This window comes from Triplophysa rosa, linkage group LG17 (assembly GCF_024868665.1).
Source record: "Triplophysa rosa linkage group LG17, Trosa_1v2, whole genome shotgun sequence".
Lineage (NCBI taxonomy): Eukaryota > Metazoa > Chordata > Actinopteri > Cypriniformes > Nemacheilidae > Triplophysa > Triplophysa rosa.
Genome location: NC_079906.1, coordinates 22,580,389 through 22,600,369, shown reverse-complemented (window position 1 = coordinate 22,600,369; position 19,981 = coordinate 22,580,389). Strand labels below are relative to the sequence as shown.

Here is a 19,981-nt window from a genome sequence, read left to right as displayed (position 1 = left end):
TGAGAAATCTCTCAAAATATTGATATAAAAGAAGTCAAAAACAAGTTTTGAACAATATGAGGGTGAAGAAACGATGACGAGGTGAGCTGTCCCAAAAGATAAAAATGAACGTACAGACTCGACAAAGTATTGAGTCTAATTTATGCAAAACAGTGTCAACCCATGTTTCAACTTGAGAAAAAAGTCCATTTTTTGTGATCAGTTTGGCTGTTGATAATTTTATCACCACTAGAGGGAGACAAAGTGTGTTTCTTCACATTACTGGCATGTAATGTAATGTTCAGCTGCTCTAGTGTTTGTGAGAGGATTATAACGGAAACATGTGTTTCAGTGGCTGTTTATGCAACTCAATACAACTGTTTTCTAGTAAAACTACAATAAAGAAAATATTTTTTGGATGCGACAGTAAATTATATTAGGAGAACAAATGTACAATACATTTTACTTTTGCTCAGCTTGCGCGCGCGATTGACTGCGAATGTCTGCGCGAGTTTGTGTGTGTGTGTGTGAACAGGGGGCGGCGCTTCATAATCTTTAGAAAACCAGCAAACACACACTCAGTGATTTAGCGACAAAATGATCACATCTGAACACGGATGACACTTAAAACAGAAATTTTACACGTGCATCATTAACGCGAACAAATGTTTCAACGCGTCATTCGCGCGCCGCTGCACCAGAGACTCGGACGCGTTCGTGGGTACGTGATTTAAACACTCATAAAATTACCTGAAAACACAAAGAACATCAATTAAGAATGGTGACGAACACTTCAGCAAACGGTGTGTGCATCCGCCGCGGTGTGAGTTGTGTGATTTGTGTTGTTTTCTTTCTACAGATGAACAATGAAAACATGACGCTTACAGATTAAAGCAACAGAAGAAACTCTTTTATACCAACACTGTGGTAAAATCAGACATTCGAGTGAAATAAAGCCAAGTTCATGGCGTTTTTAGTGAAGAAGAAGAAGTTTAAGTTCCAGACTCACTTCACTCTGGAGGAGCTGACGGCTGTGCCCTTTGTCAATGGAGTTTTATTCTGTAAAATGAGACTGATAGATGGAGATTTCACGGCTTCATCCTCTAGGTAAACACCGTTTTTTTCTCTTAGAAACAAAGGTTCTTCAGTCTTATTACGACGCATTTTTTGCTATTGAGTGGTATATTGTGTTGCTATATACTCAATTAAAGATAAATATTTCTTAATGCGTCAAAGTAGGTCAAATCCTTGTTTCTTAAGTGATGCACCAGGATAGTTTTCTAAAGAATCAGATAATTTTGGGTGCATAAAATGTTCATAGAAACTTAAAAATGTTTTAATGTAGAATATTTTAAGGAGTTCCTGCAGATCTTCTGTGGATGTGTAATGAAATAAGGGAATGCAATAGATCTGGTTTTCTGTTCATGTCCATTAGCTGTTGCCTGATCTGTTGATCAGTCACAAAACATGTGATCAGAAGGACACACACACACACACACACACACACACACACACACACACACACACACACACACACACACACACACACACACACACACATGTGTGGTTTACTATCTCCGTGGGGACAGTCCATAGGCGTAATGTTTTTATACTGTACAAACTGTATATTCTATCCCCTATCCCTAACCCTATCCCTAAACCTAAAGATCATAGAACACTTTTTGCATTTTTAGATTTTTAAAAAATATCATTCTGTACAATTTATAAGCTTTTGTACCCATGAGGACCTCAGTTTTGGTCCCCACAGCGACACGAATCCCCATGTGTTGGTGTGGATTCAGGTTTAGGTCCCCACTAACATATAAAAACCAAGTCCAGACACACACACACAGGATCAGTTCCAGATGTATTTTCTGTTTGGAGAGGTATTTCAGAGGTATTTCTCTTAGTGAACATTGATTTTTATTATGATTTTTAGGGTGGTTGTTCTTAGGTTTACTCGTGATTTAAGAGCAAAAACGGCATGAAATGTAGCGTCTCTTACTGTAGAAACATAGTTTAGGGCTCTTAAAAGCTCCAGTAATAAATATTTGTAAAAGAGTTCCCTTTTTTAGGCTGACCTGTATTTCTCCGTTTATATTTCTCCTGATTGTTTGTTTGCTGTACTTTGAGAATAACAGGAAAGATGGAGCTCATTCATGCCACGTGTTTTTCCATCTGTTCCTCTGACGTTGAGCGTTCAGTGTGTTGTGATGTTCGGCGGTTCTGTACACTGTTGTGTTTGAATCAATGGAGATTCATTGTGTACATCAGCTTGTTCTGAAGTCCATTAGTGTCACACAATGACAAATGAAAGTGATTCTTCTGATGGTGTACGCCGGCATCTACACACTTTCCAGAGACAAATGCTTCTTATTGTAGGAGGGGAGGTCAATGAGGGCAGAATGTTAATTCATTAAAGGACATTTTCTGGGTTCAATAAAAGGTATGGGCTTGTATATTGTGTGTTAATCAGTAATCACATTAAACAATAAAAAAGAAGCACATTGTGAACGAAGTAAATAAAATCCCAAAGATTATGGAACTAAACAAGAGACAGATGCTGCGTCCCAATTCACCTACTTACACTTATACTATACCCTTCAAGTATGTGCAAAACTGTATGCACGCACTGGGACATACGAACTCAAAACGCATGTGGCCGTACCTTAAGAAAATTAACCATGTTGTTTTGTGGTACAAGTGTAGTAACCTTGTTTCTTTGGTGTATTGATTACTTATGGTTTTACTACAGTAACCATGTTGTTTCTGGTTTTAACTAAAGTAAAACCATGGTTAATTTTCGTAATTTGCCTAGACGACGCACACTGTGATCCTTAACTGTCACAAACATTAAAATGCAGCTTTTCCTTGCATTTAAGTATTTATTCATTCATTATTTCGTATGTAATGTTTACAGTATACTTACCTTTATTCATTCAGTGAAGCGTCTTTTAATTTTATTAATGCAGTGTAGCGTCACTATGCTCCGCCCTCTCGTGTTGAGTTGTGGGTAATATCAGCCGTTAAGTCTCCATGGATTCACACTTCGAACATCCAGGTTCTCCGAGAATGCTCATTTCAGCATGCTATGATTTGGGACATACTAATTCTATTTTCGACGGATAGTATGCGAATTGGGACGCCGCTAGACACCTTAAACTCTATGGCCTGATTTCACAGACTTGGTTTAGCTTAAGCCAGGACTGCCTTCGTTAAATTAGGATGTTTAAGTCGCTTTTAGACAAATGCTTCAGGAAAAACATAAGCCAAAGCAATGGCACTGATATGTTTTAAGATATGTCAGGGCGAGTTTTTTTTAGTTAAGACGGGTCACACATTCATTTTAGTCGGGGACTAGTCTTAAGTCTTGTCGATGAAAGCGGGCCAAAAAGTCTCTCGTCTCTTTTCACCATCTGACTGACCTGTTGAATTAAACTGGCCGTTCAACTTTTTAGACTTCTGTATGTAAAAGCTGGCAGTGTTCTTCAAAGCAGGTCCTGACGTCTGTACAGGTGTTAATGTTATAGAGCTGATAGCATGAGCACATATTGTGATATTATGTAGACTGTATTTCCTGTAAAGTATGATTGTGTTGGCCCTGCAAAATTGATCACTGATGATGTTGATGATGGTGCCGGTGGATGCTGGGAGATTTCTCACTGCTCTGGTCAACGGAGCCTTACTCAATTTTCTGCTCTCTGAATTTGACTCGAGTGTCTGAAGCTAGTTTTAAATAAACTGTATGTAACATCTGTCATTGCTACTGTAGACAGAAGTACAGGACGTGTTAAAGATAGAAGTGTTGTGTTTGTATATGAATAGAAGTCTCTTCTAAGAGTGTTGGGTGGGCCGAACCGTAACTGAATCTGAAGCTGTTATTATCCCGCCTCATAATGAAATGGAGTTAAATGGAAAGCCTCACATAGAATTCCTCAAGAGATTATACATTTAGAGGATTTTTTAGGTGATATGTCAACTCTTGATATTTATGACAGATTCTTCCATTCATAATAAAAGTCGTTTAGTTTGTATCTGCTGTATGCAGGGTGTCCGCGGATCCTTAAAAAGTCTTAAATTCCATAATGTCAAAATAAGGCCTTAATTAGCATTAAAATGTATTAAATCCGCGTTTCCAAGGTCTTAGAAATGCAGTCGAACGGACACTGTAAAGAAGATTTTATTTTCGTTTTAAAATCATGTTCGTGTATTTGTCACGCAGAACAAAATAGGCGGAACCAACTAACAAATAACACGTTCGTGCCGCATGGAGAAAAGTTTGAGCTTTAGCCATGGGGAAGTGCAAATTTGTTGCTATGAAATTGGTCTTAAATTTCATTCTGCACGGTATTAAAAAGGTCTTAAATCTAACTCTCAGAAACCTGCAGATACCCTGTGTATGAATCTGAGCGTATACTTGATTTTATCATATTAATCCATAAAAAATGTTTCTGATTGTAAATGTCTTTTTATTTTACATTTTCCATTCAACCAAACTGAACAAAAAAAGATTAGAGTTGTTTTTAGGTTTCTTGATGAAGAGGAAAACATGGCATGTGTTGTTGTAGCTGGTGTTTTGGGGCAGGTCTGTTATCCAAACCTGCACCGCCGAAATCACTGGGTGCATGTCCTAACAGACGGCTGTATATATACATCACATGTGTAGTCTTTCATTTGTGATATGCGCATTTTACCCAGCATGCCTTGAACACTTCAGTTTCATCATTCTGTTCTCTTACGCTCATGATAAACCAACCCAGTCTCGAGGCAGTTCGTGGCATTGGCACGAAATTTAGAATCTATTGATTTGTGTTCATGGACACGCAAAGGCTAATTTTGCAAAACAATCGTGGCGAAGCAATGATAAATGGCTACACTAACCCCGCCCCTAAACCTAACGTCACAGGTGTAAAGTCAAATCAATGCAAAACATACGAATGAGATCGTAGGAAATAGGAATTCACACGAATGAGCCACATTGTAAAATAACCGTTAATTCCCATCAGATTGTGTTGATATATATTTATACATATTATACAAAATACGTTAGATTGAAAGTCGTGCTGACTGACACGAAAAGGGGAAATTCGTGGCCATGAACGCGAATGAATAGATTACAGTTCGTGACAATGAGCGCGTTTACATGCACAGTCTTAGGGCTGCACGATAATTTATCGCGATACCACTAAATCCTATTGTAATCGAGCTGGCTGCGATATGCAATGTGTCGATATTTTTTTTAATGCGTAGCTTGTCCGTGGGATCAGTAGGAAATGCTGCTCGATCTAAAAGCAGTGCGAGTTTGAGTCGCTTATAATGTGCATTTGAAAAAGCAACACCCGTCAAACACGATCATTATAAATATACTTTATTATCTTAAAAATACCCGATGAGGCTTGAGTAACAGTGATAAAAAGATGTCCATATGCATTTCCTAGATTCTACAGCGTGTTATGGTCTTCTTCTGCAGTGTGTATGTGGAGTTTCCGCACGAGAGCGCCCTCTGGCTTTCGGATGCAGCAGCATTTTCCCGTACTTCACTCAAAAGCTGTGCATAAATCACGTGATATTTATCGTCGGTTTATCGTGACAGCCCTACCGATTATGCTTAATAAGCCAATATATGTAAAGTCATGAAAACGCGTAAAACAGTTTTCTTTTTATCGGTTAAAGGTCATGAACGGCTTAAGCAAAAACCAATCTGCAGAGGTAGTTTTTTTCCCATTACTCAGATTTCGCGTTGCATGTAAATGCGTTTACCGGTTTTCTCTCAGTTTTGTTTATGTGCTGAAAGCGCAGTAGTTAAAGTCCCAAACGGAAGTAATAGAAAAATAACGTACAAGTCCTCTCTGGAATCATGCAGTTGATGTAGAAACGTCAAAATGAAGAACTATTGTTGCATATGCAGGTACTGCGGACATGAGAAGAGATATAAAAATACAGCTTCTGACCGTTTTCCCGCTGCATTTTTAATTACTAAACAGACTATCAACGATGACGTCACTGCACGTGAGAAACCCGGCAAGTCTCAAATCTTTCTGTGTCATGACAAACAAGCACCCGGTTGATAACGTTGATTGATGTCTTCTTTGTAAACAGATTTTCTGGAATGTGTTGAGTGAGCAAAACGTGTGTTGACCAGAGCGAGGCAAACCCATATTTCACATGCGTTCATGACAGTGTCTGGCACACAGAGGATATCATCATGTCTGAGTTCTACCCGACGGGACTTTCTGTGAAAGCGTCAGTCTATCATCTGACTACTTCATCAGAGAACTAAACAACAACAACACAGCAGCAGACAGGAACCCTCGAGTCGCCTTATGAGCATGAGTCTCACAAACAAGCAAAAGATCTGTGGTGCTTCTGAAGACATCTTCAAGATCACTTATCTTCTGTTATCAGAGATCAGTTTCATCTTTGATAGTGTAAGCATCCAGGCCGTTTAGAGGGTCAGTCGTGACTCGTGACTTCAGTCTGTAGGTCCTTGTAGGGTCTGTGTTGTGTAACTTGGTGTCCACCCATTTGGTTTTATCGTTTCCACTTCAGACGTCTCATGTGAAAGATGTAAATTCAGATCTCTCAGAGATGTGTTTGCTCAGAGTTCCTCTATGTTGGAGATCTTTTGCTGTTACGCAACTGTGGCACTTTGAAACATCGAAACATCACGTGTGATCAATTTCATGACCTTCATTGATTGACACGTAGTTCAGAACGGTCGGTCCCGTGAGAGATCCAAGCTGATTAATTTAATGGAATGTATTGATGGAATTGTTAAGTGTGCATACTGTGAACTATACTGTGCCATTTTTATGTCTTGTCTTTGCTCTTGATCACCCTTCACATCTTCCACCCAAAAGTGACGCATGTCAGTCAGATGGGCAGATGAGCTGCAGGCTTTTCTTTTTGAAAATAATGCACCTTAAGCCAATTCCTTCTCTTCTGCTTGCAGTTCCATGTTGAAATGAATCTGCACTGGGACCAGCAGAAAATCTGTCAGTGTGCAGAAACAAACGTTCTGTGCAGGCACAGGCAGATTTGATTGGTTTGGTTATTTTTTGTTTGTCTTGATTGTTGAATCTCAAGTCTGTTTTTCATGATGATATCTATGTGGAGGTGAGGACAGACACACTCGGCATGTGTTTGTGTTGGACGACAGTACGTTGATGTGTTTGATATGAAGCAAGAGGGTCTTATTAAACCTTCCTTTCTGAGATGTGATTTGGCCCGTGTGTGGGCCGAGAGCCGGTGACTCAGGCACTGTGCAGAATGTTCCGGCTCTCCGTCTGTTTCTTGTCCTCTCCAGAAGACACACAGTTCAAGTTGGCAGAGAGATCGCTTCATTTATTGGAAATTCTGCCCATAACTTCCTGTTTTGACCAATGGGCTTATGGGCGAGTTCTGTGATGCGCTTAAAAAATGTCGTTAATGTCCATCATAATTTTAAAAAAAAAATTGTGCATTTAAATGGTAACTCATTTGGCACTATTTTAACGGTCTAAGCAGATGATATAAAGCGCACGGTGCAAGTGCTCTTAGGGCGTGTCCGAATCCACTTTTGCGAGTTTAACGATGGGAAAAATGGTCGGCGAGCCCGACGCATTGTCCCTATTTTCTTAATGAGTCACACATTATTGTGTACATAAAGATAAAAAGTGATGAAAACAAAAACTTGTTATAACACTTTACAAAAAGGTGCTATTTGTTAATTAGTTGCATTAGCTAACATAATCTAACAATGATCAATTCTTCGACAGCATTTTTTAATCTTAGTTCGTGTTAATTTCAGCATTTACAAAAACTTTTTTAACAAAAATTTACATTTTTTTTTTAAATCAAACGTTGTGTCTGTTAACATTAGTTAATGCACCATGAACTAACATGAATAATTGTATTGACATTAACTAACATTAACAAGGATTAATAAATGTTGAAAAACTAATTTGTTCATTGTTAGCTAATGCTAGCTAATGCATTTACTAATAGCACCTTATTGTAAAGTGTTACGAAAACATGTCCTGTAAATGGTCTGCTCATTCGCTTTAACATCACGCGCGAGCAGACCATCTACAGGACAAGTCGGATTTTTATCGTTATGTCCACAATAATAATCCTTTACATTGTAATCCTTTTATTTTTATTATTTGGCATGTTTGTGTGCTGCTGCGTGTCCCTCTGTGTGGGTCACACATTCTATGGCCAAACATTACTAACGCGCTCTTTAAATAACCGTGCACGGGTGTATGATAGGGCCCTTAAAGTTGTAAACATTTTCTAAGCAGAAATAACTTACTTATTTAACTAACTTATGTAACTTGCTTAACTTTCGCTTGTGAAACCACAAATTAACCATGATTTTACTACATTAACCATAGTTTTTTTGTATTTGTAGAAAAAATGTGGTTATACAAAGGGTAACAAAAAACATGACACGTTTACAATAATAAAACTAAGGGAAATGTTGTTGTGCATTTGAGGAAATAAACATTGTTTTTAAATTGATTTAAACAGAAGGTTTTATTTGTGTTCATTTTTGCTGAACTGCTCGCCTTTTCATAAAGGAATAGTTCACCTAAAAAATGTGTCATTATTCACCCTCATGTTGTTCAAACAACTAAAATGTCGTTATTGTGCTTTTTCTGGTATGCAGTGGGAGTGTTTTTCACCAAATCTGTCCAAATGCCTATTCTTTTAAATATAGCGAGTCACATGACGTTATATATAATGCTTTTGTCCTTTTGAAGCTCAAGAAGAACTGATCACCATTCACTCCCATTGTAACCAAATAACCCAAAACTTTCTGAACACTTTCTGAAAGAAAATCCTCATTCGGGTCTGAAAACAAAAGACAGCCTTAAACAATGACAACATTTTCAACTTGGAGTCCAACAGTTTAAAGTGTGTGTTTTCATTAAAGCCCCGGCACATTTGGCCAAATGACTCCAGCAGATCTGAGTCAAACCCTCTGTACATTTAGCCTTGTGTCGTCCAGCACTGACGGAAGCCAGCGCTCTGTGTCCGGTAGCTGATAGTATAGGAAGGTCTGATGTGAATGTGATGTTTGTGCAGGCGCTGTGGTGGTCTGGACTGTGACACCAACTGAACTACAGGATGAGAGATTACAATCTTGTTCGAGCAGCACATTTCTGCTCCTGTGAATCATCCAGTAAACTGGCTTAGACAGGCCGTACCAAAATCACTTTCTGTCTGTTCAGATTGAAATATTACAACAGTTTGTGACACTGTATACAGTATGAAATGATGGGACGTTACATTAACAGTGTGAGCGGTATGCTGTACATTCCTATTGCCAAAGCATTTGCAGCTGGGCTGCGTACAAATAGTGCCGGCGCGTATACAAACGGAAAGAAAGATAACAATGGTAATAAAATAAAATGGAATTGAAAAAAGTAAATATAGTATAGTTTGAACAATGTTAACATTTAGCATTTTACATTTTGTCGACACTAAGTGAAGTAAAAGCTTTTCTGCAAAGTGTATGTCAGCATCATCGTGAGCTCTGAGATGTGTGTAAGGTACACACCAAGCCGATGGTCGAAACCCGACGGCTAATAGCACGTTCGTTCTCGACCTGCGTGAGAGAAATAATTGTCCATTCCAGCAGGTGGCAGTAGTTGATATTTGAGACCCAAAACGGAGCTGCTGGGATACAAATGTGTAAAGCATCCCGTGCGTTCCCTCTTATCTTCATCGTTTGCTTGTTGTCGTCACTTTCGTTTTTGTTTTCTGGTTTTTTGGTTTGCTAAACCGAACAGCCAATGAGAGTGATCTGACTCCCAGACGAGCTCCGCCGCCGATTCAAGATGAACAAATGGAGACGTGGACTTACTTTAGCCAATGGTTTGGAACAGACGACGATCAAAACCTGTGCGACGGCTTCAGTCACGCCGGGCGTTTGGGTTAGTCGCGTTCAAGCAGAACTATTGAATTTGAGGAGGTCATTGCGTTGGTCGTTGAGAGGGGTGCTGGGGGTCTGTCTTTACAGAGTTTTTCTTTCATTTTCTTTTCGTTTTCTTTTTTTACCTTCTATATCTGCATACTTTACGATAAGATTGATCGATGGATTTACTCATCGTTTTAATGTTAGTTAGCTTATTACAACACATCTTGTACGTTTGTTCGTGTCAGCTCATTGTGCATTTATAATTTGAACACTTTCAACTTTGCATTTGAAAAATGTTACAAGATAATACATCAAGTATTTTTCTGTGTTGGTTCATGTTGACTAATCTTATTGAATACAACCTTATTATAAACACTGCAAAAAGAAATGATTTCCCTATGAATTAGGTTTATTTTTTTCTAAGCCATTGGCAGATCTCGTTAAGCATAAACTCAGTTATACATTATTGATAATTTGATAAATTATTCAGAAAACAAGACATTATTTCTTAAATTTTGCTTCTCGGGTAAGTGTATTTTGTTAATCAAGAAATTCATTTTTTTGCAGTAAATTGTAATCTTAGTCATCTTTATTTAGTCTTCTTTAGTCTTGATGTTAAACTCGGTGTGTGTTGTCTTCACACACCTGTCTGGGATTGTGTCCGTCTGTTCGGTCAGCATCTGATGCATATTCATTCCACACGACACTCACTCGCGGATCTTTTGAACGCTCCATATTGTGCCGAGTCTCTTAACAATCGGCTCATTCACCAGCGCTGATTGAGTTTGTCGTGGGAGACGAGCTCGAGCGTGAAAGGAGAAAACGCTCTTGTGTTTACAGCGCTGACGCACAATGTCTGTTGTGTTGTGCGGTTATTATAAGGTTTCTCTTCTAAGAGGTTTAACTCGTTTTCTTTCCACTGGAATGGTTTGGAATTTAGAGCAGAAATTAATCATAAGACTGCGAGCTGTGTCATGTGAGAAACGGTTGCTAGGGGCGTTTTCATGGTTGCTAGGCTGTTTTGGAGCCAGTCAGTCCTGAGCCTCGGTAATATTCTGTTCTGGAGACTCTCTCTCTCTCTCTCTCTTTCACTCTCAACTACTTGTGCCGTTCTTTTCTGTTCTGCGAGGGTTACCGTGGACACAAGGTTGTTGTGGTTTCCACGGCGATGAAACAAAGTACCAGGGCTCCTGGAATGTTAGAATGTGATGGGGGGAGAGAATAGACGGCACTGGTGCTGCTGGGGTTCTCTGACTTTGCATGGGTTTAATGGGTTCATCCAACATTATCACACGGCCCTCTGGAATACTTGATTCTGATTGGTCAGTCGCAATATTCTGATGTCACGCCGCTCGTACTTGTTCAACATCTATAGAACCTTTCTGTTGCACATGTAAATTCTTTGATCACTTACTCAACCTCATGTCATTCCAAACCCGTGAGTGTAGGAGTGAATCCACACTGACGTAACACCGTGTGTGTGCGTGTGCGTGTCAGGATTAGGAACAGATGCTGTCATTGGCGATAAGCCACATGACACATGAGATAAGATGCCTGCGTGTCTCTGCTCGGGTTTGTCCTGGAGCTCTGGTGTGTGTGTGTGTAATGTGTGTATATATATATATATATATATATATATATAAGAGAAATCCATGATGACGTGTAAATATCCTTAAACAGATTCATTTTTTCTAGCCGAGATCAAATCTCAGTCGTATTATTGACACGTGACTTTACACGCAGTATGTGGCTCTTCTGTACTCTTAATATTTGTATTACTTTTGGCACACATTGACGTTCACCACACACACAAATGTATCTGTTATTGTTAATTTAACACACAAGTTATTCTGAATTCAAGCAGAAAATATGTTTTTTTTGGGGGGGGATACGCATGTTTGTTGGTGTAGCAGATGGTCAGGACATCATGAATATTCAATCGTGTTGCTTCTGGGCTGTTTTTATATCCTTCAAGACATTTATGGGTTTGTGTGTGTACTTTTTGTTCCTGTATTTGTGTGTATATATGTGACTAACTGCCTGTGTGTATTTGTATAGTAAACAGGAGTGGTGTTTGTGAATATAGATGTATACCGTATAGATCGTAAAATAAACATAAAAATTAAGAAATTATGTTTTACTAAAATAAAATGAAGTTTCATGTAGAACCATTTCTTATTGTAATTTAATATTATTTGCAGACCGTAAAGTGTGTTTACTGTTTACCCTCAACGACTTATAAAAAAACGAGGGAATAATGTTACAGGTTTTTTTAGAAACACATTGTTATTTCTTCTGTGTAAACTATACATTAAAATGAGTCTTAAAGTCCCAGTGAAATTAAATGATAACAATGCCCATTCTTTCATGAAATATTTCAGTGTTTATTGTAAATAGCTTATCAATGTGGGTCGTTCTCTTTTTTTATATTCGTGTGCCCTCATAATCTTCTTATACAATCTGAAAATGCACTTCCGTCCTGTCATGACTGTCCATCTCAGATGATGTAAATTAGACGGCTTGGGCGGAGCATCCGTTAACTCCTCCCCTTCAACTGTCAGCATGCTGCCAGTTCCATTTCAAAATGCAACGGCTGTTTTCATGCATCCAATCAAATCGCAGAAAAAAACGAAAGCCACGCCCACAATTTTTCTCATTCGAAATTCCATTTCGCTTGGAAATGCGTCAAAATACGGAAGTAAAAACAATCCGGTTCACGGGGACTTTAAATTGAAAAGTTTTCTCATATAGTGCAACTGAAATGAATCGATGTGGTTTGATCTCAGCTTGTGGTCTTTGGAGGTTTTGGAAGATCTTCAGTCACGAACTTGAACTGCTACTCGCCATCACAAACAGCGTCACAGCTTGAGAACATCAGTCAAGAGCAGATATCACCACTAACATCAACATATCACACATGTGTTCTGTCTGCTGTTGTCTCACCCACAGAGAAGAAGTCCACGACAACTCGGTCCGATGGAGAAAGAGGTTCTCCTTTGTGTGCAAAATGAGCGCCAATCCTAACACGGGTGTTCTGGACCCCTGCGTGTGTCGCGTCTCTGTCAGGAAGGTGAGCTGAACTCTTACACGCACATCAGTCTCGTTGATGTCAGCTTCAGTTTCAGGTCGTCTGAGGTGAAACTCTCAAAAGTAGGTCTGTGTTTGAGTTGAACTTGGATGGAGAATTAAGAACAAAGCCAAAGGTTTTCGATGTTTGTGTGGAGATTTAATGCAGGATGTTTAAGTGTCACTGAACGCGAGAATCTTCCTGTTTTCATTACAGGAACTGAAAGGAGGAAAAGCATATTCAAAGGTAAGTGAACACTTCCACATCTTTCCCTTTTGCTCACATTTATTTATAGAACAAATGGTGCGTTATACAGCCGAGTTCAGGAGTTCACACACATGTCATTAAAATGACATGTTTTTTTGTATTTAGTTCTGCTGTGAATAATCTCACATCGGGATTTTTACAGTACATACAGTAGTGGCCAAAAGTGATGTCCGACCTTGGAAAATTCTTTTATATGTTATTCAAATATGTATGAAAGATTTTCTACTGTATATGTAGTCATCTTTTGATGGTTTAATCAAACCCGAGGTGGTCATTAAAAGGAATTAATCACACTTACAGACAGGCCAACGTACATCATCGTAAACACTTCGCAGTCAACATCACAGTTATCACTTCCGTCACTTAGAAGTGCCCTAGATAGCACACAATGCTGGTGAATGCTTCACTCTTCCGTACTTCTTTGACTTCGCCTTGTATTTTCATCTCCTGTAAAACTAAATTTGGATTTCCCTGATCTAAAAATACTCCGGCTTCTCTGAAGACACGCTGAAAATAAGAACATGTGCTGGCCGAGATGAGTGAGACGTTACAGTAAATCAGCCGGTAAAGTTTTGCCAAACACTCGGATCTGTGATTTGGCTTTTGTCGAAGTCAAAGTACCAGTTAATATAAACGTACCGCAAAAGCATCCGTTAAATATCCATGATTATACTATAGTCTGTTTGAATACTTGATTCTGATTGGCTGGAAGGTGTGCATTAAAACCGTTTACTGCACAAGTAGTTCCAGTCAGTTTGAAATTAACTGGGGAAAATATCCGTCATTTTCACCTGTCTGATCCAAAATTAGACTGTAAACATCAATAACAGCTTTAACTTGTTTTTAACTTTGCAAAGGACCATGGTATAAGCGGAATAATCCACGGCTAGCCGTGCATTATAGGATTCCTTTAATGGTGGTTCTTGGCCTCCGTGTCGTGCATTAAAATCCTTTAAATCACAGCTAACCGTGGATTATCCCTTTCGTGCGATGAAACCTTTGCATTTAGAGAAAATTAGATAGTCCCTAATAAATAAAATTGAGCAATTTTATAAAACATGGCAACCTTAAAGATGACTTTAATGATATCTGTTCAATTGGTCTGTTAGTAAATTCTTTTCCTCTCCTTTTCCTTTTCTTTGCTTCGTCCTCTTTTCTATTATTGCTGGACATTGTGGTTATTTTGTGGTTGTATGTGAATATGTGTATGCTTGTATATGTATTCTGTGACTTTGTATGTAACAAAAATGTTGGTGTAACATGTGATCAGATATTTATAAATACTGTATATAGTACAGTTGCAGATGTATTTCTGATTGTTTTGCAAATCAGTCATAATGTATCCAGGTTCCTTTTTTTTAGGGGTTTTAGGGGATGTTCCTATTAGAAAAATAATGGCATCAGGGAAAATGTGCCTGTCAGATACAACAAATACTTCAGAAAATGTCCAAGAAGGGTTTAAAAACGCGCAAGAAAATGATTCTTATAAATGTCTGCTCTTAAAATGAGATCATATGGCTCGGTGTGATGTGATCAGAGAGTTTATCTTGACAGTAATCAGATATTCCCATTCGTAGCTTTTATTAGAATCTGTCAGAGACTCCGTTGAAAAGGGGAAGAAAGTCCGCAAGATTAATGTTCTCCATGTGCTGATCAGATCATGTTTAACATCAGCACATTTATCAGCGCATGATGGGATGAGAAGCATCTCTCTGATGTTTAATATGTCTGTGAATTCTTCAGCTGGGCTTTGCTGATCTGAACATGGCCGAGTTCGCCGGTTCTGGCTCCACCGTACGCTGCTGTCTGCTGGAGGGATACGACACCAGAAACACACGGCAGGACAACTCCATCCTAAAGGTCAGAGGTCAAACTGAAGCTGACACAACCGCAACACTTTTCTTTTCAGTTCTGAAATCTGTTCTTTTGTGTTTTTCAAGGTGACCATTGGAATGACCCTGTTATCTGGAGATCCCTGTTTTAAAACGTGAGTGTTTGTGTTGTTGTGTGTAATGTGGGCTGTGCTGCCCTCTTGCTATGAGTGTAAGCGTTTCACTTTCTCTGTGTTTAGAGCCCCGAGCACCGCCAAATGTATAGCGGTGGCGGGTCGAGATCACTCCCTGCAGCCGGGCTGTAAAGGAGAGGGGACGTCTGATGTCTTAAGAGCTTCTGTACTCATTTCTGGTAAAATCTTGGTTATAAGATGTCAAACATGATTTTCTTAAAAACACGTGTATCAACAAATTCCCTTTATATTCATTTAAAACAAGGTATGACATGTTTAAAGGCATTCATTGCAACACTTTTACTGACAGTTTAACACGATAAAAAAAATGTTGTACAAAAAGAGGCCTTAAAAATTCTCATTACCGTAACCATTTAAAACGGTCAATCTCATAGCATGTTTTGGTCAAAACAAGCGAAGTCATGATGCCTAAGCAAGATTTTATTCATCATACATGATAAGACATTAATGAATTATATTTTAATAGAATATTACACATTAAATGTGGGAAAAAGTCGTGACGAGAGAATTTAAAGTGTTTAACTAGAAAAATATGAAGTAATTTGTTAACTTGTTAGCCATTTAAAAGGCACCGGTAGATGCGTTTCGTCACATGAAATCAAACTTAATGTAAATATCTTTGTGTGCGTTTAAACGGTCTTTAAAATACGTTACGGAGGATGAGAACATCAGTCCTGGACACGTCTTTCTTCCACTATTTCTTCATTTTTTATTCTACATGAATAGTCTGTCAATCATTTTTCTGTCATTTGAGAACATCTAGTAGAACATCCAATCGTTTTTTCACAGTATTTTAATCATATTCTGTTTGAATGACAATATATAATGCACTCAGACAAATCAGGACGCGTTACGGTTATGTGAATTTCAGCAGAAAAAGCAATAAAATACACGAATAAATGAATTCCCATAATGTCAAAATAATGTTTTGACCAAGGTGCAGAACACAATTATCTTTATTGTGATCATTTTTTGTGTTGCCCAATTGTATGTTTTATATCTTTACTGCCATGTTTCAGTGGTTTGGTGAGAAGTCCTATAAAACATGATATAGCACAGTGTTTTGTTACATGTATGACATTTGTGTTTCATTCAGGACTTTCTGAGGAGGCGGATCAGAGTCCTGAAGAATCGTTTCACACGGGTCATTCACGCAACTCGAGTTATGCCAGTCAACAGAGTAAACTCTCAGGTGTGTGTGTGTGTGTGTGTGTGTGTGTGTTTACGTCGACTCCACACGGGAGGAGAAGCTGCAGTGAATTCTGTACATTCTCTTGCATGTCGTCCCGGTAACAGATTCAGGAAGTAGTTTCCTATAGCTTCCTGTTTTCTCCTATGCTCTGCTCTCTGGAGACGCTGCTGATGTGTGGGAATGTTTGCTTTACATCCAGCTGACACAGACAGTCTCAAACTGGTGCTGTCAGTGTCTGTGTTTGTCGGGCACCCATCAATGGGGTTGAAAAGCTGAGAACGCATCTGTTTTACCAATGAAAATCTCAATAGCTGCGTCTGTTTTCATGCGCTTGTGTTAAGGCTACAGCACAGAGCACTCGTGTTCCTCCAGTTTGTCTGATCTGACACACCGCAGGAACACGTCTACAGGCAGCAGTGTGAGCGCTGACCCGCCGTCTGAGAGCGACACCCGTCCCGAACGACCTCCACGACCACCGCGACCCCTGTTACCCTCCAACAGACCTCCACGGTACGTCCACTTCACGCCGGACGGTCCTGACCCGGGGGTCGGTGACTGTGAAGACATCTTGTGTTTTCTTCTGTTTGTTGCAGGAGGAAGCAGGACTCGGTGGAGGATCACCCGTCCTGGGTCAATGACACGCGCATGGACGCCGATGATATTGTGGAGAAGATCGTTCAGAGCCAAAACTTTGCTGACATCAGTAACAATGAAGGTAAGACATTTGATCGACGTTGACATCTCGGTTTGATTCAGTCATGTTTGGCTCACTCGGCGGTTTATCTCCTCTCTGTCGTTTCTTCAGATAGTAACCTGAGATTGTTTGTAAGCAGAGATGGAACGACGGCGTTGAGCGGCATTCAGCTGGGAAACAGGTGATCTGACACACAAGACCTGCGCTTGCTCCGGTTTTAACACACAAACACCAACCCGGTGTCACGCCAAAGCGTGTAATAGACATGAAAATGACATGCTCGGTTCATTGCATTTGTAAAACTGAAACGATGTTATAAATACTTATTATTTGTGCTTTAATAGGTATATTAGAGCACCTAACCCCACTCCTACACTAAACCTAAAACAAATCGCTTCCCAACCATAAAAAACACTCAACAAGCAAATAGAAGTTAGTTTACTGCAAACACTGACCAAAAAAAGCATTCCGAGTCTTCTAAAGCCGTACGATATCGTTGTGCGAGCACAGCAGGTTTTAATGGCTGACGATCGTGCTCCAGGAATGCGCGCAGTCGTGTTTTATTAACGTGTACGCTCAACGTTAGCGCGTGATGCAATCGGTGCGGTAACGTAAGCTAACGTAATGACGCAACCAGTCACAAGGCACACGAGAGCCAATGCCATTTCACCTATCGACGTTGTGTCACCGGCTCAATGTTTGAATTCTGTCACTGTGCGCGGTCGCTCCGGAGTTTTATTTATGGCGGACGGAGAAGGGGATCGCTTGGAATAATTGCACTTTTTGAAAAAATTGCATGTGTAGCCATATTTGACTGTTATGTGTTGTGTTTTATATTGTATAGTATAAGTTACAAACTTTTAGGTTCAGAGGTGGGGTCTGGGTACATGCTCAAATGCGCCTTAAATGTGCGTACGAAACAATGAATGTACACAAAACACGATGTGTGATTAAATAAAAAAACTATTACACCCCAATATAATAGAATATATGGTATACGTTATTATCGCCCCCTGCTGGTACTCCACCTTCATACATGCGAGTGGACTAGCGTGTCTGTTACACAAATCGGTGTGATACTGGGTTGCACACACGCACACGTCACTGACGATTGTCTGTCTGTATTGTGTTCACAGAGTCTCTGCTGGTGTGTTTGAGCCTGTGGTCATTGAAAGTCATTAGATTCCTGCGACGTCTCAGTCCAAACCTCTTCTGACGTCTCCAGGAGTCTGAACCCCATACGACACTTTGTTTGTTTGTGTCTTTGAAGTCAGCGTGTTCTGCTGCAGTTGCACAACAGAAGAGCGTTTAGGAGTAGAACCTGAACCACTAACATGTGTTCTATATTTATGTTGTCTACATGCGGCCGTGTTGGTCTTGTTTGTTACCGCTTTTGTCTGATTCTGTGTATTTGTAGTGTGACGTCTGCTCAGTGTTAAGAGAAGTATAAAACGCATCGGATCTTGACTTGATAAGAACTCTATAAGATTTTCCTGATGTGTGACGTGTATCCTGGAGTATCAGCTGGTCTGAATACAGTGAAAGGACGGACGTTGGTTTCCGACCTTCAGGAAAAATCTTGTCCATTGTCTTGTATCCGACAGGTGTTCATTGTGTCTTTATCACGACCTTCAGCTGATTCCCGGCAGAAGCGAACGAAGCCGTTGCTGTGCGACACAATATTCCCACGTATTGTATAACAAGTGTTATCAAAATCAATTATCGCACTTTATGGGTGAATCTCGCGAGAACGTGTCAGGGTCAAAATTCCTCCAAAATCTAAAGACAAAAATGACACGTATTCAACATGAAGAAAAGTCTATTAAGAGCATTTTATTTGCATTTTTACATTCACATTTTTGTGTCAATATAATAGAATAGATATCATTTTCTTTAAGAAATACTTTTTCTTTCTTTCTTCAGGAGTGAAATGTGACCCTGATGTGTTTTTACATGTTTTTGTCGGATTCGCTCTTAAACTCTTTTGGGGTGCCAAACTATAGTTCGATCATTTTATGATCATGTTTATTTGGACAAAATAAGAATTTGGTCTAACATAAAGAGCCGTTTAATATCGCTCTATACAGTCAGTCTAATGCAGTCAGGGCAGGACCGATGACTGTTTGATTCTTCAGAATATCTTAAGAGACATCCAGTCACGTGTTTTTGAAATCCTTCAACCGAACAGCATTGTTTGACACTCCGAGAAACTTCACCCCATCGCCTATTTTCCTTCCCAGAAATTCCCTAGAGAAATTAAGATTGTGTTTTACAGTAACAAGCGTTTCAAATGCTTTTGAAGTTTCAGTGTCTGGAAAACTGTGATTCATGCGTGCGGTGCTGTCTGTATGAACCGAGTGCTTGTGGAAATCTCTGAACCGAGTTTTTAAAGTATGCGGATTTTATTCTTTTTTAAGAGCAGATTTTCTCTTGTTTCTTATCATTAGAATATAATCTGGATTTGCTCACCTTGTAACAAACATTTTCTCTGTAGAGTTTTGGCATTTTTAAGTTTTTGTTAGAAAAACCTGATGCACTTAACATGAACTTTCACAGGCAGTATGACGTTCATCCGCTCGGCACCAAACGCAGCTTTCCATCTTCTGGATTTTAATTTAGAGCACCAAATGCACGAGCTCTGTGTATCTCCTGCAAATAAGATAACCTTTGTAAAGCTATAGACGTATAACTTAAGAAAGATCTATCATTTCAATGAAAATCACTTGTATTTCTCAGTAGTGCACTATTTCTGTGAATCTAAGCTGTTTTTAATGAATAAAATGTAACATTTTCAACTTATTCTGTGTTTGTCAATTGTGAAGTCTTTTGTAGACACCTTCAACATACATTTA

At 39.3% G+C, this 19,981-nt stretch overlaps 1 protein-coding gene across 1 annotated transcript; it reads left to right on the top strand.

Annotated features, from left to right (window-relative positions):
- The first annotated feature begins 537 nt into the window (after positions 1-537).
- On the top strand, positions 538-19,909 carry eeig1a (estrogen-induced osteoclastogenesis regulator 1a). Its single transcript, XM_057356265.1, has 12 exons — positions 538-700; positions 839-1,086; positions 12,833-12,953; positions 13,167-13,196; positions 14,961-15,077; positions 15,158-15,204; positions 15,289-15,401; positions 16,340-16,435; positions 16,777-16,945; positions 17,029-17,150; positions 17,241-17,310; positions 18,266-19,909. Exons 2-12 carry the CDS (start codon positions 944-946, stop codon positions 18,309-18,311), a joined length of 1,074 nt encoding a protein of 357 aa, XP_057212248.1. The 5' UTR covers positions 538-700; positions 839-943; the 3' UTR covers positions 18,312-19,909.
- The last annotated feature ends 72 nt before the right edge of the window (positions 19,910-19,981 follow it).

Excerpts from the sequence above, each read along its gene's own strand:
- eeig1a (XM_057356265.1), top strand. The coding sequence starts at position 944 with ATGGCGTTTTTAGTGAAGAAGAAGAAGTTTAAGTTCCAGACTCACTTC. Across the intron at positions 13,197-14,960 it reads GAGGAAAAGCATATTCAAAG|CTGGGCTTTGCTGATCTGAA; the intron begins GTAAGTGAACAC and ends TGAATTCTTCAG. Across the intron at positions 15,078-15,157 it reads AGGACAACTCCATCCTAAAG|GTGACCATTGGAATGACCCT; the intron begins GTCAGAGGTCAA and ends GTGTTTTTCAAG.